Consider the following 23,657-nt stretch of genomic DNA (forward strand, 5'->3'; position numbering starts at 1 on the left):
TTCTATGGGGCAGCAATTGTTTCAGCTGAAAGCAGTCGCTCCTCTATTCAGCTATGGGGTATGTCCTGCTTAGGTTCTGCTTTTGAAAATTTTTCTGATTCCAGCTGTAACATGTTTGTGGGGTTTTTTTTGTTTGCTGGTTTCGTTTCTTTTTTTTTGGTTGGTTTTTCTTTTGGGGGGGCGGTGTTGTGTTTTGTTTGTTGTTGTTTTTTTTTCTTCCTAGTACCTGGTGCAGAGCTGTGCTTTGCCTTTAGTCTGGGAACAGCGCTTAAAGCACACCAATGTTTTTAGTTGCTCCTCAGTAGCACTTACCCTGATCAAGGACTTTTCAGTCTCCTGCCAGTGAGGAAGGGCATAAGAAGCTGGGAGGCAGCAGAGGCAGGATACCTGACCCAAACTAGTCAAACTGACCATTCCATACCACAGCACATCATGCCCAGCATATAAACTGGGGGGAGTCACCTGGAAGGGACTGATCACTGCTCTGGTTGGGTTGGGTATCATTCAGAGGGTGGTGAGCAATTGTACTGTGCATCACTTAGGGTTTATTGTTTTCTTTTTTTCTTTACCCTTTTAGTTTTATATTCTCTCTCCTTGTTATTTCCCTTGACACTATTATTAGTAATATTATATTGTAGTTCATTAAACTGTTTGTATTTCAGCCTGTAAAGTTTTACATTCTTCTGATTCTTCTCTCCCATCCCACCCTGGGGGGAAAAGGGTAGAGGCGTGAGCGAGTGACTGTGGTACTGAGTTGCCCTCTGGGTTTAAACTATAACAAAACTGCACTACAACATGCACTACATTCATGCAGGTAGACTTTGCAAAATTCTATTTGCAATAGAATGCATTACATTCTATTGCAAATATATCACCTAATTATATGATGCTAATTAGCATTTTGGAGCAAGCGAGACTGGCTATGCAATTCTGCACATCCACACGTGCTCACATCTTAGAATGCCACATCTAACTATAAAAAGCAACTTTGTTACGGGAGGGAAAGTGAAGTCCCAGTGGAAAGCTCACTGCTTCCTACTCACTTGACGAAGCTGAGAAAAGGGGTGAGAAGGAGAGGGGAAGATGGGCTTTACGGTGGTGGTAGTGTTTAACTTGCCATGTGTTTTTCATCCATAATGTGCTGTTCTAAATAGAAATTTAAAAAGCAAGTTCCTTAAGAGGTTTCTGTAGCTGAGCTCAGTATGAAAAACTTATATGAAATTACCATCATACCTTCTCCTTTAGAATTCTTGGTGTGGAGAAGTTCATGTTCGTGCGGCATTGATCTGTATAGCATCTTAATAGACTTTAGCTATGACCTGTGGAGCATCTGTCTGACAGCAAACTAACAATGAAATCTGTTTCCTCATTTGTTCCTCCCTGTACTTAGCAGCAGTGCTGAATATGGAAAGCTTTACAGCAGAGCTTCCAAACTGAAATAGTGCTATGACCATTGCTGGTAGCAGGCCACAGGTTTAAATAATGATTTTTTTTACTTGCTGACCTTGATCTATATGTATGCTTTCATAAAAAGTTATAAATGATATGTTGCATGCCGTTGTTTCTGTGGACTAACAGCCTCGTGTATGGTGGCTACTGAAAACAGTTTAAAAAACGAGATGAAGGCATACTGTGTAAATAAAAGTATCACCCTCTTGCACTGCTGTCATAGATTGATTTGGGGATTTTTTTTATTATTTTTTTTTCTTAAAGTATCTCTGTTGTATTGTGAAAAATACTACGCTGATTTATTTTTGGAAGAAAGTCTCCCTCCTGCTGGGTTAATTCAACCCCCATAGCTTCCTGACCTCTTGAGAAATTGATTTTGGCCAGCAGGGGGAAGAGGAAGATTAAGGACAACTTGAAAGAAAAATGTCATAATATTCCATGACTTTGACTGTAGGACAGATGGATTCCTAGATACAAAAGGAGCAGCTGAAGTATAACGGGAATAACATGCTACCCCAAGCATGGACTATTTGCAGGACAAGGTGTGGATCCGCTCTCCTGTTTTGCTCCTACTTGTGAGTAAATTCTGAAAGTGCTGGGCAGTTCTGTGGGGAATCAATCGATATGTTCCTGGAATGAAAATAAACAGAAGTGTATGTATATCTTTCTTCTTTGCATAGCATACCAAGTGAGATGTCACACATTAGGGTGCTTAACATTGGCTTATCATTGACAGCTGACCTGCACTTCCTGGCTCCTAGAAGTGCTAATTAGATACAGTACCACTCTTTATTAAGGCATTTGACCAAATCTCTGGTCAGTGGCATGCTGATACAGACAAAACACAAAAAATTTTAGCAGGCTATTCCAAATCACAGGACTAAAATCAAATTGAGGGGATGTGTGTGTGAATAACAGTACTACGTGATTTTAAATGTGCCATGCAAAACAAGTTTCTCATCCTATTGGGTATGGCTTATTTCTCTGTTTTCCTTGACCAGGCCATACTGGGTAGAGGTGTGCTTTCTGTTAGCCTATGCCAAACTAAACTAGGAAAACCTTAGTTTCCATGCACTTGCTGATGCAAACATGAATTGGCAGAGTAAGCACTGTGCTGACTTGAAAGGCCATTGTGGTTATTGTCTTCAGAGTTGTTTGCTGTTTTTTTTTTTATGATGAACCAAGTAAATGGTCTATTTCAACATAAATGTTTGAAGACAGTTTAACTTCATGGTACTTCCGTGTTCAGAGTTGGTTTTCTGTTGCTTTAGCTTGTAAGTAAAAGAACCCCAAAGGAGTTAAAGTCAGTAGGTACTGACATCTTGTCACTAGCATTCATAAGGATTAAGTTTTTAATTTGTTTGGACAAGTGTCTTGGGATCATCTGTAACAGCTTGGGTTTTTTTTCCTTTCTAGTAGCTGGTGCAATGCTGTGCTTTGACTTTATTCAGAGAGCAATGCTGATACCACACCAATGTTTTAGTTGCTTTGCTCAGCAGCGCTTATCCTGATCAAGGACTTTTCAGTCTCTCATGGTCTGCCAGTGAGGAGGGACATGGAAAGCCAAGAGGGAACAGAGACAGGACACCTGACCTGAACTAGCCAAAGGGTATTCTATACACAGTACATCATGTCCAGTATGTAAACTGGGAAAAGTCACCTGGAAGGCCCAGATCACTGCTCAGGTTGGGTTGGGCATCAGTCAGCAGGTGGTGAGCAATTGTATTGGGCATCACTTAGGGTTTATTGTTTTGGTTTTTTTCCCCTTTTCTCCCTCTAGTTTTATATTCTCTCTTGTTATTTCCCATATTATTATTAGTTTTATATTATACTTTAGTTATTGGACTGCTCTTATCTCAACCCATGCTGTTTACGTTCTTTTGATTCTCGCCCCATCTTGCCTGGAGGACGAGAGAAGGAGAGGGATGAGTGAATGGCTGTGTGGTTCCGAGTTACTGGCTGAGCTTAAACTGCAACAAGGAATGTCAGAGCTTGAAATAACTGGCTGTCACACAGACAGGGATGTTCAGACCTTGTCTTTTAGGTTAAGGTCTGCATGATGATGTCTAGGTCTGTTGGAAAGGATAATACTTGGAGGAACTTTTGCAGACCAGGAAATAGATAATTCATGGCACACAATTGCCTTTCTATCTGTTTAGATATGATTTAGAAATGATATTTCCTTCAAAGTTGGCCACTGTTTTAGTGTGTTTACAGTCTCTTCTACTCCTGTGTAACCCCCAATAAGATCTATATTAATGGGTGTTTTTTGCTGCCTTTGTACCCAGTACTGAATTTTTGGATTCCAAAGCACGCTAACTATCTGTTGATAGTTCTTTGAGGTAGCCAGGTTCAACATGCAATAGCAGTATGATTCTGAGATAGTACAGGTTTTCTAACTTGCACCTTCTGGGTGAAGTGTCCATTTTAACGAATAGCGATGTAATCCCAGCATTTGTATGCTTGTTAGCATGAGCTGGAAACTTCTCATCAGCATCAGAAAAAGTGTGTGCATTGGTCGCAGAGCAGTTTCTGCTGTGCTATAATGTTGCTGTATGTGTGTAATCTGTTCTCCAGGCCTGCTGCCCATGGTTTCTGAGGGCAAACACTGCTGCTGGGATGTCTTTCACTGACCCTCAGAGTGGCTGAATCCAACCTTAATTTAGAGCAGTGACCCTCCTCTGTAGTGTGTTGGATCTAAGTCTCTGTAGCAGCAGAAGTGGCTAGAAGGAAATCATGTGCAATCTGGCCTGTTGTTAGGCTATGAATGCAGACAAGGAGTTGAAGGAGGTGGTCGCTACTAAGTCTTTTTCTGAAAGTGCTTAACTGTGGTGTGCCAAGAACCCTGGCATGTCCCCCAAAACTGGAATAACTCATCGCCGCTCATTCATAAATGTACAAATAACAAATCACTGTGGTGTTTTGTAAAAGTGCACATGGATCCAAGAAAAATGTAAAAAAGCATGTGAGGGTCACTGACGGGAGAGATGATTTAGTGTTGGACTAAACCACAGTTCGTGGTTTAGTGTTTACGATTGGACTTTATGCTAACGGTCTTTTCCAACCTAAAAGATTCTATGATCTCTGTTGTAGTGAAAGGAGCTTTCTGCAGTAGCAGGTTAATTAATGTACTGATCATGAAATCTTAATGTTGTGACATCAGCTGGAGCATTGCAAATACAGCTGTTAAATTAAGCTCTTACCTTGCAGTGTGTAAACAACTAATCATAGTGTCTTGCAAATTTATTTGCTTTGCAATGTTAGATATACTACATGTAATGTTTCTCTCCCTTTGGCTTTCCATTTTTTTAGACATTTTATGGGGAAAATAATGTCATTGCTGATTCTTTTATGACTAAATCATGGAACAAAGTATTAATATGCAGACTCTATTACTTGACATTGTATACTGCAAAAGTATAGTGGAATAATTTAAAATACAATTTCCAGGCTTTAATTTCTACTGAATCGCTGTCAGAATCAAGATATTCCAAATAAAGAATGTAGATTCAACTTCTACAGTACAATTGGAATTGAAAAAGTGCTTTGCATTTGGTGCAGTCCTGGTATTATTAAAACAGGCATGCAAGTATCACTTTGTGAATACTAACAAATTCAGGTTACAATTAGCATGTATTAGAGCAATAAAACAGAAGGTTATTTGTTTGGATCTCTGAATGAGTTAACTGCTAAGGTATTTTGGAGAGTTAGGTAGGTGCATGTTTGTTGATATTCTTAATGAGTGGCATTACAGTTTGATTATTTCTTAAGAACTTTCAATAAAGGAAATCAAAAAGCTAGTGGAATACTGGAAAACAGTGACAAGCAAGTGAGAAAGCAGATTTCAACATTTCTATTGTGGCTTCAGTTTTATTTTCCCCAATTCAAGCATTACCTGCTGTTTTATGTTTGTCTTACAATGCATATAATTGGAGTTTATGTAGCATTGGTGTAATCTTTATTTGTATCTTATACAAAATATCTTTTTTTTTAGATTATATAAGTAAATTTCTGCCTTGCTTATAGTCCAATTTCATCAGTCCTATTTCGTCTGTATTCAGTATTGGAAGAGAGAATATGCTAGCAGTATAGAATGTGGCATCAACATGAGTTGTTGGAAATCACCTTCTATTCCTGACAACTGCTAGTCTTTGCATAGATAAAATGTGTTCTTGATTTGAGGATTTAGCTTTTGTGCAGTGAGAAACAGATTTTTATTTTTTCTTTTTTTTTTTCAAGTGGATCTGTGTTCATTAAAACAATCCATATGCTTTCTGCAGTTTTAACTGAGAAATCAGTTAGTCCACTGTCATGTTTCAGATTGGAATTTGCCTCATGACTGAATTAAATGTTTTGGATTCACCTTTGAAGTTGTGGAGAGAGGAGTTTCCTTAGTTCCAGTTATTAAACTAAGGCCACCAAAGTTTCACTATTACTTACCTTGATTTTTTTTCTAACACCTTACAAGAATAAAGATTTACTTACTACTTAATACATACCTGGTAATATTTTCAGAAGTGGTTTTGAGATGTGGACTCTTTCATCAATAGGTAAAGGTAGTTAGAAGGAGTAACAGACTCGGGGGGGGGGGGGGGGGGGGGGGGGGAATGTTGACTCTTGTAGGGTAGGAGGCACGATTAGACACGTAGAAGCTGTCAAGTAGAAGTGTAAAATCTGCAGACTGCAGTGTTGCTGTCATTGTGCTCCAGCATTACTTGTATTACTGAAAGTGCTATACACATGCAACCAAGGGTGACCTGAGCAGTTTTTCTTGGTGCTGCCTCTGAATTTTGCTTGAGGCTTATGTTCTACCAGTAAAAAAAGGACTTGCCAAGACTGAGGATTCAGAGTAAGCAGTCTTCCCTACCAGTCTGAAGAGGTGGGTTTTGCACTAGTAATGGTGGCTGTTGGGATGAGAGCAAGCTCCCATTATATTGTGTTGACATTTATCAGAGAAGCACTTCAGCCTCATGTGACTAGGTGAGCTTGACTGTGGAAAGAATGCGCTGGTTTGGCTTAACTCACAAAGCCTGGACTATGAAAGCTATAAATTGAAGTGATGGACCTAAGCATGTGACTCCCAGCTGGCTTTCTGTTATTATTCATTGGTAACACTGGCATGCATTTAATGTGGAAGGATTCCTTCTTACTTACTCCAGTGCTTTGTGAGGGTATAATGTTGGTTGTAAAAATAATTTATCCTTTTAGGCAAGATATTTGAATAAATGCTGCTTGTAGCTATATCCATAAATTTTTCTGGTGGAGGCTTGGTTTATGCTTGCAATTATTTTTAATTTGGCAGAACTTCTGCCAATTTCTGAAACAAAACAGGACATGAAATATCCACAGATAATGCTGGCATATTTAGTTACATGACTACATTCATACTTCATTGGCTTGAAATGCAGATCTTCATATTATGTGCTTCAGGGAAGCTGATGTTTTCCTGCCTAATCTTCATTTAATCAATAAGAGGCCTGATCTTACAATATAAATGCTGAAGTGTGTTGCTTGTTGCATCCAGAAGGCTCTCCGTCCTTCTGTTTGGGTTAGTCTTAAAATCCCCATTGTGCTCATCCTGCCAGGTATCTCAAGCAGGGCTTTCCACTTGTGGCTGGAGGAGCAAGGACCTCTCCTGCTTCCCACCACTGTGGCAGAGGGATGCATAGGCAGCAGCACTCTTCCTCACCCATGCTTGTCAGCTTAGGAGATGGATATTTACTGCAGTTATCTCTGTTGACTATTTGCAAAGACTTTTTTCCAGTTTAACTTAATTTACATACGAACAAAACTTACTTATAGAGCTCTTCATGAAGAAGTGACTCATCTCCTATAATACAATTCCATATGGCAGAGCATATCTGCTGTAATAATGTTGGTTTATTTATGTTTTGTATATCCAATTCAAATATTTTGACTTTAGCCTTAAGCATTGGCATATTTGAGACACTGGAAGAAAAATTTATCCGAACACTTCAAAAAGTTGATGTTAATTGTGCAGAAAGAAAATTGCAGCCTTTAGAATATCCCTTAGAGTATTTGTAAGCATAGAAAGCTGCAGTTCATGCGGATGCTGTCTTGATTTTGATTGATTTTTCTTCTGTCAGGTGGTTATGTTGTACTCTCCATTCTCTCTGTTAGTCCTTTGCAGAGAGAGATTTGATTACATGTTTTACTAAAATAGGGTAAAAAAAGTGTCAGTTGAAATGGAAATTCACATTAGGTCAGAGTTAATGATTTAGAAAGGCAGCTTGTAGTTTCATTAAAGGGAAAAAAATGTGAAAGCTGATGTGTTACCTGGTTCTTTAGTAGACACTGTCAGAGTTTTCATCCCTTGGGTCAGATAAGTTATTTTACTGCCTCTAGGAAGAAAATCTTCATTACTTTCTCAGAGATGTGTGTCTGTAATAGGAGGTTAAGCAAACCTAGGTATTTTACTTTGCTACTACACTGTAAGATCAGAAGCTTGGGCCAGATTTAACAATTGTACAGAATTTTAGGAAATTACCAGAGATTCTGAACTTTGTCTTTAAACTGTTTACCAGGTTACCTGGTTTGTCTTGACTAAAGACAAATTGTCTTAACCAAAAATCCTTGCTAAAGAAGGGATGGTGGAAGGCCAAGCACTGTGCCTTCTTGTGGAAGAGAGTCTCAAGGCCATCTTGCTTTATTTGGGAAGTTCTAGCCTCAGGTGCAGCCTGTGGATCATCTTTGAGGACTACTCAGTTGTTGAAGTCACTGGGTAGGAGGTGTTGAGTGGGAAAAAAATAATTGTGTTCTCCTAAAGATCTTAATTCAGAAAGTACTTTGTCCTTTAGTAAGTAATTTATATCTTCACTGTTAAAACATGGTAAGACTGTAATAGTTAGTCTCCTAGTATCTTAGAAAGAAGGTGGAAATAGAGATATATTTATTTTTACTTAGTTCCCCCAACAGCCTCCATTTTCCAGGATGTCATTTTCCTTATCTCTATTTGCAGGTCTCTGCTGCTTGTTTCCCCAAGCAGCAGAAGCAGCAGAACAAAACTAGTGTTTGGTTGTTTGGTTTGTTTGTTCTTGACAATTTTATCATTTCACGAAGTTCCTGTATTACAGGAGTGACAGTCGCTAATAAATGTCACTCTTTTGCCTCCCTTGTTAGAGGTGTAGACAGCAGCTAAGGCATTCAAGGTTATGGTAGCCTTAGGGAAATGGCATTGCCCTAGTTCATCTTCTTTATGTTAGGTTCTTTGCAACCACAGGAAGTGTCGGGGTTTTTTTGTTTCATGAAGCAGTTCTGTATAAAACCCAGTGGTTTTGACAACCCCCTCCTCAGGCTTTTTAGGGAAAGCATTTTGACTATCACTGGTGAGTGACTTCTCAATCCTGACTGGATTCTCAGAAGTTGACATCTTTGCTCTGGGGGTAGTTCTTGTCAGCTTTTTGGGAGACCTGTCAGCTTGACATCTGGCCTGTTTGGAACATAGCTGTGAAATAGTTTCAGGTATTTAATTTGGGTTTGATTTTCCCTGGCAGTTGGTGGTTTTACACCTGCATCAGGAAGATACAAAAATCTACAGTGTGTGTGGTGGAAGAGAAGTTGCTTACTGCACAGTACTTGACAGATAAACTCTGCTGACATACAGATCTGTCAAAAGCATAGGGCCAACTGAAACAGTGCATCTGTTTTTGTTAAGGATATGTTACTTGTCACAATAGCAGCTTCAAAGTTTGTTTTGTGTTTTTAATATAAAGAATATTGCACTCTACTTGCCAGACTTGCTTCTTTAGGAATATCTTTACATCAAAATGTTTTCTTTGTGATGGAAAATAACCAAAATGTTGTGGGGCTTTGTTTTTTTTCTGGGTAGGCTTTTTATTTTGTTCTATTTCTAGAAGGTATTTTTATTACCTATCAGCTAATTGAACTGGGAATATTTGCCACTTGCTGAGATACAGAATTTAATTAAAAAAAAAAACAAAAAAAGTTAAATATTGGATTGACCAGTTACCAAACTTAATGTTGCCAAGAAGTTTATGTACTTATAGTATATGTTGATTCATGAGAAGTTGTAAGGCATTAGTATAAACATGGTGTCTTCTCACTTTTAGTGTCTTCAAGTGTATTTACAGATTTTCAGGTTACAGTATGCTTTGTGTTCTGCTCTTATTCTTGCTGGATAATAACAAATGACTAAATACCATAGCCATTGTCTATCATGTCAGTATGTAAGGTTTTTGTGTTGCATGACCTTCCTGTGTTGGGCTCTCTGGTATATGTTGTGTTGACTTTTTACTTCTGAATTCTGCAAATACATTTACCAGAGGAATCAACCATCTGTTAGCCTCTTCTAAGACTGGCAGCCATTCCTTCTAATGATGAAATGGTATGTGCATCAGTCCACAGAGCAAGAACCAGTAAATATATGTTTGGATGCGCAATAAATGGACTTCTGGGCTAGGAGGTTGAAACTTTCCTGCTGCAGCCCTTAGTGTTATAGACATGTCAGGTTTACTTTTTTTTTTTGAGATTTAAACACAGGCTTTGATATTTAAGAAGATTTTAAATCTGTTGGACTTTTGGATATTATTTGTTAATTCTTGAAGTATTTTAGGTGTTCATTTATTCTATGGCCTTAGTATTTTCTTGTCTCTTCATAGGACCCCAGCTGAATGCACAACTAGAAGGCTGGCTTTCTCAAGTACAGTCCACAAAAAGACCTGCTAGAGCCATTATTGCACCGTAAGTTTGAAATCTGCTTTTAGTCTATATATAATACCTAATTTGTTAAATGCTGCTTTATTTTGAGTGATTTTTTTGAAAACTGCTAAAAGCTAGTATTTAACTGAAAGGAATGTTGCATGGTTTCTAAACAAGTATTTTGGATATGGCATAGAATGAAAGAAATCTGTGCGCATTTTGGTACAGGATTAGTTTCCTTTTGCTGATGGACTGCAGACATAACATTTATTTGTGATGCAGGAAAACAGATAAGAGGTGTATTAGTGGAGTGGCAGTCTAAGGGGACAGCTGTTTTAATGCACTTCTAGTGTAGAACAGCTATATTTATTTAAAAAAAACTAAACCTACACAAAACCAAAACTCCAGCATCCCATTCCCCCCCCCCCCCCCCCCCAGTCAAAACTTAGCAAAGCTTAAACTGAAAAAGTAGTGAAACATTATTCAGTTATCTGGAATGGTTTACTTTTGTCATTTTAGTTGGGATTTTTGGGGGTTTGGTGGGTTGGTTTGGTTTTGGTTTTGTTTGGGTGCTTTTTGTCCACAGCAGAAATAGGGATTATCTAAACTATTTAAGTAGAGTTCAATTTCCTGAAGGTAGCTGAGACATACAATAAGAAAAGTATGTTTGTTATTCCAATTATTATAAGTTGAAAGGAAACACTAGAAGCACCACCTTGAAAATGATGTTTTTCCTGTGCTAAGATACTGTTTGGAGTATTCCATAATAGCATTGAATGTGCAGAAGAAATTGCTCCAAATCTGCCATAGTCTTTCTTGCAGAAATGTCAGGAGAGAGTCCTTTTAGCTGCAGATTAGGTAACCCGGGTTCTTTTTCCAGAATTGCTGGAGGTCTTCCAGTGGTCTCACAAAATTATTCCATTAACCATGCCTTTGTTTTCCCACCTGTAAAGTGCGATATGGCTAATATTTTTGTGAAAGACTGAAGAAACCTGAAGCAGAGGAGACCTTTCAGGGGCTCTTCTGACATTGTCAGATAACATACCTTGCCAGCTCACAAATCTCAGTGTCCTATTTAACCTGTGTTAGTGCCTTTCTGAGTGCTTTAGAATGAGTGAGGAAAGTGACACTGATGTAAAAAAAACCAAAACCAAAAAAAAACAAAACAGAAAACAAACCCAGGGTGATTTTGAGGATAATTAGTTCCAGGTATCGCTCTGTGGATGAATATACATGCATGTGAGCATACATACATAAAAGTAAAAATAAAATCCTCCAGTGGTGGGGGGCTTGTATCTTCAACAGCCTGTATGTCCCTGGACTTGCAGCATGTATAATTCTCAGTATTATTGTGTAAAATTATTGTATAATTCTCAGTATTATTTGAGAGTAATATAAATACAATACAATAAAAAGTAAGTATAAATGCAGTAATAATATTTTTATTATTGTATAATATCTCACTATTATTGTGTAAGTATTATTGTGAAAAACTGTAGTTGTGTTGTTGCACATACTTGACTCAAACAATAACTATCTAGCTAGAGGCACAAGTGCTCCAGAGGTGATGTGGCCCAAATGCTGTGCAATGTGAGCATGGCGTTCTGTTGGAACCATGCTGCTGACTGTGTGTTGTTCACTTGGCCTGGGACACTGGGGAATCAACACTGTCTGGACTGAATGCTTTTAGCATTGTAAACAGAATCTTCACCTGGTTTTAACAGTCTTGAAGGGAATGGGTCTTAAGATTTAGATGTGATAGTTGAAGCAAGCAGTCAGAATAATTATGAGTGTTTTTGTAGTGCACACAGGAGCACAAGTTGAGAAAGGCTCCAGGCCAGAGTGATAGGAAATGATGCAGCATGTATTGCATTCTCTGTGGTAAAAGCTATCTTGCTGCATTCCACTCTTTGCCTTGTGTCCATTCATTCTATTGCTGAGAGCATTTTTATTCTGTTTATCTGCTGTAAGGTAGTTCTCTTTTCCAGACCCCTGTACTGTCATTATACTCAGTTACTGATGTGTGGTTAGAAGAGCTTTCTCCAGCAGCTTGCTATTTCCGTGTCCCCTGGCTGTACTCTTAACATTATCATGAGCTTTTGATAATACGCAGTTGTGTAATCTGCCTAGCAGTATCTTTTACAAGGAACAAAAGGTGCTTTGATCTGGAGACTTACTTTCAAGTAGATGTTCTTCAGCACATACCTCTTGTACATTCAGTATTGAAACAGTGCTCTCCATCTCTTTCAGGAGTTGACTTTTGGATCACTCTTGCTTTTTCTAGTTCCTTGGGGACAAATAATATTTATGATATTATAATTTAATAGCAATATCAACATATGAAGATGTTAAACAGTATTCAACATATTAACATTTTGTACACCTTGATTTGTAGCCATGCAGGGTATACTTATTGTGGATCTTGTGCTGCCCATGCTTACAAACAAGTGGATCCTAATATTACGTAAGTATTGAAGTTTTTCTATACAAAGTGTAAGACAATGCCATTGCAATTCTCTTGAGAAACTGAATGTGCTTTTTACATTCTTACAACACAAATTTTACGGATTTTAGTTTTATACCCTTTTTAGTCTTTTATCCATCCCTTCTGTTGTGACATCATAAATGTTCAAATTGTTTGGATGTTACAATAGAAAAAAATAATGCATTATTGTTGAAATTGAACATGTAAAGCACTCTTAAAAAATTATTGAGGTTTTGGTTGCTAACTTTTTAGAAGGGAGGGGGTTAACCCTGTTCTTTTTGCAGGTAATAACCTTCAATTTACTTTATTGTTCGATGTTCTAATGCTTTTATAAAAGCCCAAGATGTTTTGTTTTGTTTAAGTGGTCACAGGGTGTCTTTGTTTCTTTTCCTTTTCTTCGTGTTCTTCTTTTTGTTGTTTTTTGTTGGAGGTTTTGTTTAAGTATATTAAAAATCTTGATTATGAGCCTGCATTGGTTCTTCAGTGCAGGATTATAGGCTGAATGCTACCGGGATTCTCTTCTGCTGTGGAGAAAGTGACCAGTGTGTATATATAATATTTGAAGGCAGTGAAAATTAGTTGTAATGATTTTAAGTGGACTTACGTTTCTAACAGCACAGCTGTTTAAAAGAGGAGAAAAAGCCCAACACAGTACTGTAGTCTGTGCCTGTCTCTGAAAATATGAATCCAGTTGTTCTGTGTTAAAATAATATAATTTTTATGTGTTCTGCTGAGTGCAACAGTTTTTTAAAGGACAAAAGTTTAAAACATCGTTAGTATTTACTTAAAGTATGTATTTTGAAATGTTAATATAAAAACTGGCTATGTCTGTCAGTTGCTTATGTGATAGCGTTGTAATGAAGGAAATGGTTTTGATTCTTGCTAAACTGTTGTAATCAGAGTGAAAGTAACTTTATGGTGTGACAGATATCTAGCTTCTCTAAAATATCTAGAGCAAGTTGCATTCCCCAGGTTCACTGACGTGGAGTTGATTGAGCTTTCTGGATCATTTGCTGTTTCACCACAAGGGATGTTTACAATTCATCTTTCAGCTGAACTATTGCGTGTTTGGATATTTTGTTTTTATGAGCCCTGTAAAAAGTTTTAGTATTTTACTATAGCTTGCTACAGCTCTCCACATGTAAAGTTGGGGGGAAAACTTTACCTGTCTCCCACCCCTTTAGTTCAGTGCCAGGAACAGAATATGATCCTGAATCTGAAAAGCTGAATTTCCTATAGGTTGTGTTCTGTTTTTTCTTTAAGTCCTGTGGCAGGAGACCCTTAACATCTAATCAAGAGCCATGAACTGAGGAGTTGATGAAATAACATCATGGTGACGTGTGAAAGCTTGCAGTGTCGGCTAAAGCTACGAATGTGCAGGTCCAAGTCCCTGTTGTTGATGCAACAGCTGGATAAAAATAGCATTTGGGAATGACTTAAATTTGAATGTAGTTAAATCTGAAGTAAAGTTAATCAAGTAAATAAGCAAAAAGCTCTGAATAGGTGCTAAATCCGTAATCCTCATTTGAGGGTACGTATCTGTAATTGTTGAAGGTGTTATGTAACTGAAGGTTGTGTTATTCCAAGGAGAGAATCCAAAAATCTTCTAAGGGACTATAATGCATCATTCAGCCTCCAAATGAGTCCAGTTGAACAGATTATCTAGCTGATGCGTGCCCTCTGATATACAACCTGCTTAAGAGGTTTAAGGCTATCGAAGCATTACTGAACAGATCCCATGATCGTTTCTGAGATATCAAGCAAGACCATGGGCTGATCTGTGGTCTTTACACACAGCAGAGTAAAACTCTACAGGTAACCACCAGAAAGTATCGCTTTGTACATTTTTATTGAACTTGTTACTCTAAACCAAACGTCTGTACAATTGCAGCTGTCTGAACTGTGGGCTTTTGTGTTAACTGTTGTAGCCGAAAAATTTTCATTCTTGGGCCTTCCCACCACGTGCCCCTTTCCCGATGCGCACTTTCCAGTGTGGACATTTATAGAACACCTCTGTATGATCTCCGAATTGACCAAAAGAGTAAGTGCATGATAAAGCTTGCATCTTGAAGATTGCTGTAGCTTGAGTATTAACTGGTACTGCAGTGCTGAGGACTCTTGTTGCAGGGAAGTTGATTGCTTTTATATGTATACAAGTACAAACCTGTTTTACTGCAATGAAAGCTAACTTCTGACAGATTCTGGTGGTTGCAGGGACTGCTGTATTACAACCTTAATGTGTCTCTTGCTCCTGAAAGTAAAGAATTCTCAGTCTTTGCTTATCTTTTCCATTTTGAATTGAGCCTCTTGACAAGTGGCCTTTAAAGGGGATCTTGAAAATAAAACATGTCACATTTGAATAATAGCCCGCTACACACCTGCTTAATTGTTCCATGAGGGATTCTGTCTGCAAAGAAAGATACTGCTATAGTTGGTTTGAGTTTATTTCTGATAGAGGAGTAACAGAGGAACAAAAAGCTGCTTTTATTCGTTGCATTATAGCATGTGACTTTAACTGGCAGAGAACCTACAGAACTTAAAACCTGTTAGTTAGCCCATGAAATACTAGTCTTTTAGACTAAGCATAAAGGTGCAAGGAAGAGAAATGTCATGTTTTGCCTTTCACACATTTTGAGGTATACCTAAATAATACAGTATCTTTTTCAGAAGGACTGAGTAGCGCACATGTGTTGCTATTTCATCATGATTATGATGAAGCAAGCTAGTTCAGGCTTTCTTCATAGCACTTGCAGAAATTTCCTTGGGTAACAAGTGTTTTGGTTTCTGTAGAACTCCTTTATGGAGTGGAGAAGGAGGAACAGTTCCACATCAAATTCCTTGTCTCGTGGAGAGTTTTCAGAATGTAGAGATGACTGCATACCACCAGGCACACTTGGGAGTAGAAAAGATAACTTATAAGTGTGGCGTACTTAATTTTTTTCTGTCTCTAGATTTAATGATTCAATTAATAATGAATTGTATTAAATCGTAATACATCCAGGACTTGCTCAGCTGATCAGCAGTTTATTATTTTTTTTAATGTATGTATGTATTTAAACATATGATGGTGTAGTCAGTGACTGGAAAACGGCATGCATATTTTCAAGTGTGTTTTTTTGTGTTACTTAGATTTTGTACCATGACTGAAAATCTTTTTTCAACATGGTAACACACTTATTTTGTAAAATGAATCAATTTATCAGTTTGAGTTGAACATAATTTTAATCCTAATTTTAAAAATAAGTGGTTTATGATGACAGCCCTTATAGTCAAATAACTTTTTATATCAGGCTTGTTCAGGTGAAGATGCACTGTAGCTTGCTTTACAGTGTTTTGTTGTTTGGCTGTTTTTTTTTAAGTAGTAAAAAATAATCTTTAATTCATTTCAGTTTATGGAGAATTGTGGAAGACTGGAATGTTTGAGCGTATGTCCCTACAGACAGATGAAGATGAACACAGTATTGAAATGCATTTGCCTTACACTGCTAAAGCCATGGAAAGGTACTAGGGCTAACTACTACTTCTATAAGAATGAGCATTATGTACATCAAATGTTTGAACTACCCTTTATGGTATATAATATGCTCCACACCCACCAATAAAACTTTTGAGGAGGATCAGGACAGAGACTAGGATTAGATGCTGTAGTAGAAACTGAGGGGAGCAAACACCTGCATGATGAAATTTTAACACCCCTTATAAGCAAGGTTGTATGGTTATATTGACTTAATATAGTTAAAATCAGATATGCCTTCATGAGTCTTTCTCAATAGTTGTTTTTTTTTGTTTTATTGGGGGGGGTATTTTGTTGGTTGGTTTGTTTGGGTTTTTTTTTTTTCTTTCGCAATGCATCTCTGAAAAGTTCAAACACTAATAGGTGTTTTCTGTGGAGTTTTAAATCTGTTCAGAACATTAATATTTAATACTGACTTTTAAATTAGGGTTCTGTCTATGTTTGCTATTTCAGATAAGTACTTTGAATAATTTTAAAGGCCATAATATTTGTCAATTTGTGGTGGTTATTTACCACACACATGCTTTTTTAATTCTATAGTATTTGTAAATGTTTTTGGAATATCAATATACAATCTGGGTTCTGTCTTGAGCATTTTCATATATGTTGAAAAATTACCCAACAGTTGTGCAGCATCTATACAGGAAGAATTTTATTCTTGCTGTAATTGCTGGTTTCCTTGTGTCTTGTCTTTCTGTTTGCCTGGTGTTTTTACATTGCAGCAAAGACAAATACTGTTGGGGGGGCGGTGGGTGTTTTCTGAAACTGAAGTACTTTCAGGTTCTGAAACAACTTTCTAGTATGACCTTATTAAATTAACTGCATCTTCAACTCAGTAGTGCCCTTTTAAAACATTCTGCAGTTTCAGTTAGCGAGCCCTGTAAGAACTTCAGATGTTACTTGAATTACAACCTCTTTTCTTTTGCTTATAAGCCATAAGGATGAGTTTACTATTATTCCTGTGTTGGTCGGAGCACTGAGTGAGTCAAAAGAGCAGGAATTTGGAAAACTCTTCAGTAAATACCTAGCTGATCCTAGTAACCTCTTTGTGGTTTCTTCTGACTTTTGCCATTGGGGTAAGTTTCACATCTCTTCATTATAAGATGAATATCCATAGTGATTTTCAGATAATGTGTTTTATTAAACATTGAACGTTTTAACTTCTGGTAAATGCATCTTTGAAACTTAAGTGCCTTCTGTAAAGTAAAATGGGGTTTTCTTCTTTTAATCTAGAACAATAGATGAAAAATATTAATGTGGTAATGTGTTTTCAGTATAGTGGAGGCAATAAATGGTGAAGATGTATGGGTTTATATGCCTCTCTTTATTGTTGCAATAAAATAATTGTCTGAAGTTTCTTGCTCTTTTTACTCTTCTAAGCACTTCAAAGCAACTTGCAAAACTAATTAGCTAAAAATTCACTGGACATGACAACATCCCTCTGATGGAAGTAAGCTTTGTATGTTTTACTGCTGGGTAAGGTAGCAGATGGAGTATTTATGCCAATTGATCAGAGCTATTCCAGTTCATCTTGGTGGCAGAACTATAAAGATTCCAGAAGCTTTGACTTCTGTCCTGCTTTAACACTTTATTTTTCTTTCAAGTGTAATAATAGCTGGAAAAGAGACTGCTTCAGAATGATACGTTTTGTGTTACACAACAGACCTTCTTTCCTTTTTTCATTGTCATCTTTGGTCAACTTGTATATTTAAGTGCATATTTTAATCATCTTTGAATTGTGACATAGGTGGAGGTATATAAGAATGACATGGGTTCTGTTATAGATAATGAATCATTTAGAGCTGTTCATTAAATTATCACAAACTTCTTTTAGTTTACTGTGGATATTATTGTCCAAGAGAAGTAGTCCGGCTCCAGGGTTGACTGTCAAGAGGGATAGTGAAACAAATGTTGTTCTACTTTTTAATTTGTAGAATTGGATTCCAAGGCAATAACAGGCAACTAATAAGTGCTACTGCAGTGTCGGTTCTACATAGGTTTTTCTTTAGGAATACAGCTGCCCATCATGTATTTTTTTTCTTCATTTCTGGGCTGCTACTTTGATGATTGCCCTAGAATTTCCTCAGTGGAGCTAAAAAGTATAAAATAATGAAGATTACTACTTTAAAAATATTATAATTGAAATTATTTAGTAAGTACTAGGGAGTGTTTTAGCTACGATTTTTCCCTTTTTTATTTTATACATGGTTTTTGTTTCAAGGTCAGAGGTTCCGTTACAGTTACTATGATGAATCCCAAGGAGAAATTTATAGATCCATTGAGCACCTAGATAAAATGGTAAGTTTTCAGATTTGGTGGAACTAACTAACAAATTTCTCCTGTACCTTACGTTTCTTTGAACACTTTAGAAATTTCTCTAACAAAATCTCATAGATTAGCTATTTTATTGAATGCTTTTCCTATGTTTACCATAGTAAGAATTTAGCTGTTGTTTTTAGCTAGTGTCCTCCATTTTTATTGACTGAGCACAGTATATTGTGGGTATAATCTAGTGAGCATAATTTATGAGAATAAATGCATGTTTGCCTACCTAAAATGCCCTAGTGTAATGTAATTCCTGTCCAAATACCCTCCTATGTTTTTGGGAAGCAATAAGAATTATGAATGGAGTATTGTGGTAGTTCAGGCTTAACAGCTGTGATACCTGCTTATCAAAACAGCATTGTGATTATGCTAATAGTTTCAGCGACATCTATTTTGAGGAGGAAATGCTGTACAGTATTGTGCTGGTGAGGAAAACAAAAGTCATTGTTTTCTCAGGAGTATTCTTTCCCCCTGCCCCTTACTCTGTAGTAGGTGGTGGGGTAAAGCAGTAGACCATACTTCCTTCTGGGTTTGGCAAACAGCTAAAGGAATGCTAAATACATAAGGACCATGATGCCAGTTACATGGCATTTTCTTTGCAGCCACAGCAGCCAAGGATTTCTTTGTAAATGAGAAAAAACTGTGTTAATGTTAAAGACTATACTTATGGCACAGAATAGAAGTAATTCTTCTGGAAATACGTAACCTTTAAATTTATTTTAAAATTGTTCGGATCATTCATGTAACTTCTGTAAAATCTGTTACAAGAAAGAACTGTTGTTATTTGGGGCACGTTAACTTTTTCCTTGTCTTGAAAGAATAAATCTTGTCTGCTGGAGATCCCTGGAGTTTTTTGCTTTCTGTATTAACCTCTTTGTTTTTCCACTATTCATCGCTGGAATGGAAACAGTAAATTTAAACATTAAATTTGCCTTAATTCTGTTTATACCAATTCTTGTTGTAGGTTTAGAGGTTTCTCTATAAAGACAAGTGTGTTTCTACAAAGTCCCAGAATTTGAAGCTGAGTGTTTTTGCAAGAGCAGATTAAGGTGCATTAGCGTACATTAGTTTCCCCTTGTTAATTTCTGTGGTGAAAGCTTGTAGGAAGACTGGACTTTCACATTTAATTAGTGAAAATGTTGAAAATCATGTCTACTGTTTAATACCTATGAAAATAATGCTTCAATCTTAAGTTTAACTGGAAAACTAAACATGCTGCATGGCAATATACTGTTATTACTTTGTCTATTTCATGCCATATATGAACACATTACTCTGTATTCAAACTCTACAGAGTGGGTTTTCCTATTACTGGCTCGATAATTTTACTGGACTGAACTAGTGAAGCAGTTAGCTGAGCACTTTGTGAGCGGGAAGGTATTTTGGGTTAAAGATTAAATTACTTTTCCTTAGAAATACCCTTGTGGTCTCTTCCTCATTTAGACTGGACCTTAAGTATGGATGCATGGTGATTTTCCTGGCTAGTGCATAAACAGTGCTAAATGCTTTGGGCATTGAAGATTTACTAACCTGGTAGCTGCTCTGAGAAATTTTATTTGCTGTAATGTTAAGTTAGCACCCTTAGACTCCAGCATAAAAAATACAGAGTAGTAAACATTGCTGGGCAGATGTTGGTTTCTCCATGGTAACTCTTAATGTGACTGCTGTTACTCTGGGGGTACCACAGTACACCTTGTAAAGTGACGGTGATGAAAGGAGTAATAATAGGGGTGCATTAAGGGACAATCCTCAAATGAAGAGTTATAATTGAGCAGCTGATGTGCAGCAATTTGTTTGTGTATCATAACCTGATATATATATATATATTTTTAAATAAAAGTGGGGAAGTATTCTGTAAGATGTCAGAGAACCACAGAATGATTTAGGTTGGAAGGGACCTTAAAAACATCTAATTCCAGCCCTCTGTCGTTGAAGAGTAATCATTTTTTTATTAAGGCGAGCCAGAAAATGCAGACTGCTCGCTTCAGTCTTCACTGCCAGGTTGCTCATTTTATATCTACTTGTGAAACCTTATGTTTCTCTTGGGTCAATAGGAGGATGCTGTTACCCTGGATGTTGAAGGCGTAGGATAATGCAGGTGCTGAAGAGAACAGTCAGAAGTTGTTGTGCAGGAGCCATGCATAGCATGGGTGACTTCTCAGGTGGCTCTAATGAACTGCTGAGTTCTCGGCTTCTGTAGTGCTGCTGTGATGTGCCAGCACCTTTCACAGTGCCCCAGCCTGGGAAGGCTTCTTAGCTTGAGCATAATGCATAAGTGTGAAGAAGTAACTGGTTGTAAACTTGAGCTTGACCAGCCAAAGGATTATTGGAGCATAGCATAAAATAAGCCTGTGGGTTGGTTGAGTTCGTTTTGGTTCTGGGTTTTTCGGTATACTTATAGAAGCTTGATCCTATAAGGGATTATATTTAACTGCTTTTAATCATATTAAGGACACTTGCTAAGATATTGCAGATTCCATTTGCAGTGTCTGGTTAACTGAGATATGCAATTTCTATGTGGTGCCATAATAACCATGTGATAAACTGCAGAACTGTGTGATGCATTTTTATCATGTGGATTTTGTTGTGTATTTTAACTGTGTTTTATTTCTCTAACAATCAGAAGTATGAAGCTCATAATTTTCAGTATTCAAATTAACTCAGCAAGGCATGGTTTGGAACAATCTGACAAAACTGTTTCCATTGTTCCTCAAAACCATTTGCACTGAGAAACAAGCTTGGTAGCCTTTCTCCTCTGCCATGATGATTTTTAAATCCAGAAGATTAAAAAGTTTAGTACAGCTGAATGCTTATAAGGATATGTATTAATACGCATTTCCTATGGGTTTTCTCCAATCTGTGATGTACAGAGCTCTGTTAGCATTTTCTGGGATGAACTGCACAGCTCTAAATGTTTTGCAGTGCTGAACTGTTCATTGAAATAAGCTTACTAGGCATTCTGATAAATCCATGTCCATTCAAGACACATGCTCAAATGCCTCTGCCCAGTATGTTCCAGTGACTTACAGCTACAAAATGAGTCTCTCAATTGAGCAACCATTTTTATTTTTTTTTTTTTTTTAAAGTTGTGGAAAGGTTTACAATGGATAAAACGTATTCTTATGAGCTCTTCAACGTTTAGTTTCACTTGAGTGTTTTATTAAGTTTGGTTCTGCTTTCTGCTGCTATGTATTGACATACACATTTTACAAGCAAACGGATGGTTCAAAGACATGCAGCTTAAACTTTAGAAATGCAATGGTAACTATGTAATCACTGCTAGTTAGAGAATAGCTGCCTTTATGAGTTTTTTGGCACTCATTTAAGTTCTGTAGATCTGGAGTAACAGCTGTAATTACTGGCCAGGGGTCCAAACACCCTCTCCATGACTCTGGAAGAACAGCCCTTACCAGCAGTTGATAGCATAGTTTAGTTTTATTTTCCATAGAATTTATCCCTTTCTGAATTCATTTTATGTCTGTTTTTAATTAAAAGTACACAAAGGTGCTGGTTATGGTTCCTGTTTGCTAATCCTCCCTGAGTCTCCTGGGAATCTCCAGCTCCTCACTTGCAGACTGGGATCCAGTCTGAATAATTGGTATATCTGCCAGATCAGCCAGCACCCTTGCAATGCAGTTACCATATTCCACTCTTGAGGTGCAGACTTCAGACAGACTGACTGCTTCCTGCGTCGTGATTTCTCCTTGCATCACCCACACTTACCAAAAGCAGGGGAAGGGGCTGGGAAAATAGCAGAAACCTTAAGAGAAATTCTCTCCCTTTCTGATATCAACCTCCTGTTGTTCCTATGCGAAGTATATGGGTTTTTTTCTAACCTCTGAGGAAAACCTTCCTGTTTCATCATCTCCATCTAAGCAGCACAGCTGTATGTCTTACTGAATTAGTTTCTGGAGCTCATTTACCTGGTGAAGGGAGTTAATCCTTTTCAGAGGAAGGAAATGCACAGGAGGATAGAGTCTACTAATACAGGCAAAATAGCAAAGCCATGATAAAACCCAGACAATAATTGATTTAGACTTGTTTTACATTACTTTCATTGTATTTGATCTGCTCTGTGGGATGGGGTATGAGTAGGCTGTATCTGGAGTTGTAGGATTCTTTTTGCTTTTAGGACCTCAAATGTTTGTATATGGGGAAGGGTTTGTTTCCATGCATATGCTAGTTTTCATAGTATGACTCTGTGGGATCCTGGGTCTCATGGAGTGTGGATGGAGAAAAGATGTATATATGTGACTGCCTTATGTAAAGTGGAAGTATCATCTTCTGGCTCTTAAGTCATGCACCAACTTTATAGTGCTTCAGAGATGTTCTGGATTTGCTTTTTATGCACTGAGCAGATGGCTAGCCTGTGCCCAGATCAACTGCCTTGCATGTGTGATGTGTCCAGGATACATTACATTTGCTACATGCTTGAATTGCATATTTGTGTGTATTGATGATTTGCCTAGGGTTTTTGGACATCCAGAAGTCCTAGGCAGATGCTCAGCCGTGACTTCTGTTAAGGGGAGAGGAGATAGAAGCAAAAAATATTTGTATTTTGCCCTTTTCGTCACTTTGTCTGCTTACTGCTATACAAAATCCTATGGAAGTAGGGCACCACTGGAGGTGGGGATCAGCTAGTCTGCAAGAAGAGATTTTTTAACATGAGCTTCACTGGTATCTGCTGAGATAGCTTCACAGATACATAGCTCATTGACAGCTTTGGAAGAGCTCCTGCACTTTCAGTTTGGCAAGGAATAGCAACAAGATGACTACAAGCTATTGCCTTGATATCCTTGATACAAAGTAGAGGGGTTTTTCCTCTTGAAGTATTCTGTGTTGTCATAAATAGGTGATGTATAAACACCTGCTTATGAATGCGTGAAGTAATCACTGCAATTGGTTCTTTTTCAGGGTATGAGCATTATAGAGCAGCTAGATCCTGTATCTTTTAGCAATTACTTGAAGAAATACCATAATACAATATGTGGAAGACATCCTATTGGCGTATTATTAAATGTAAGTAATGCTTGATTTGTTGAAAAATCTAACTTTTAGCAAGATGCTTACATATATTTTAAACACAACATTGCTGGAGTATTCCTTAGTTCTAAAATGGCAAGTTTTGAATTCATTTTTCCAAGTGTTCTCAGTTTGGTCTCCAATTTCCATGTCTTGCTTATAGACAACTGTAAGCTCTTCCAA

At 37.5% G+C, this 23,657-nt stretch overlaps 1 protein-coding gene across 3 annotated transcripts in view; it reads left to right on the forward strand.

The window, feature by feature from the left end:
* MEMO1 (mediator of cell motility 1) overlaps positions 1 to 23,657 on the forward strand; it is a 28,861-nt gene that overhangs the window by 3,390 nt on the left and 1,814 nt on the right. Inside the window, exons 1-8 of one of the 3 annotated variants that reach the window (XM_061471101.1) lie at positions 10,156 to 10,170; positions 12,524 to 12,592; positions 13,877 to 13,993; positions 14,542 to 14,654; positions 16,003 to 16,114; positions 17,061 to 17,203; positions 18,349 to 18,425; positions 23,367 to 23,471. In XM_061471101.1, the coding sequence (XP_061327085.1) occupies positions 13,944 to 13,993; positions 14,542 to 14,654; positions 16,003 to 16,114; positions 17,061 to 17,203; positions 18,349 to 18,425; positions 23,367 to 23,471 (600 nt within the window). In that variant the 5' untranslated portion in view covers positions 10,156 to 10,170; positions 12,524 to 12,592; positions 13,877 to 13,943. Of the gene's footprint in view, positions 1 to 10,088; positions 10,171 to 12,523; positions 12,593 to 13,876; positions 13,994 to 14,541; positions 14,655 to 16,002; positions 16,115 to 17,060; positions 17,204 to 18,348; positions 18,426 to 23,366; positions 23,472 to 23,657 lie in introns of those variants that run through there. The other 2 variants (XM_061471100.1, XM_061471102.1) reach the window with 2 other exon arrangements.

The sequence above is a fragment of the Pezoporus flaviventris genome, unplaced genomic scaffold (genome assembly GCF_033815535.1).
Source record: "Pezoporus flaviventris isolate CSIRO_AGI_PZ_B2104156 unplaced genomic scaffold, CSIRO_AGI_Pfla_v1 ptg000066l, whole genome shotgun sequence".
NCBI lineage: Eukaryota > Metazoa > Chordata > Aves > Psittaciformes > Psittacidae > Pezoporus > Pezoporus flaviventris.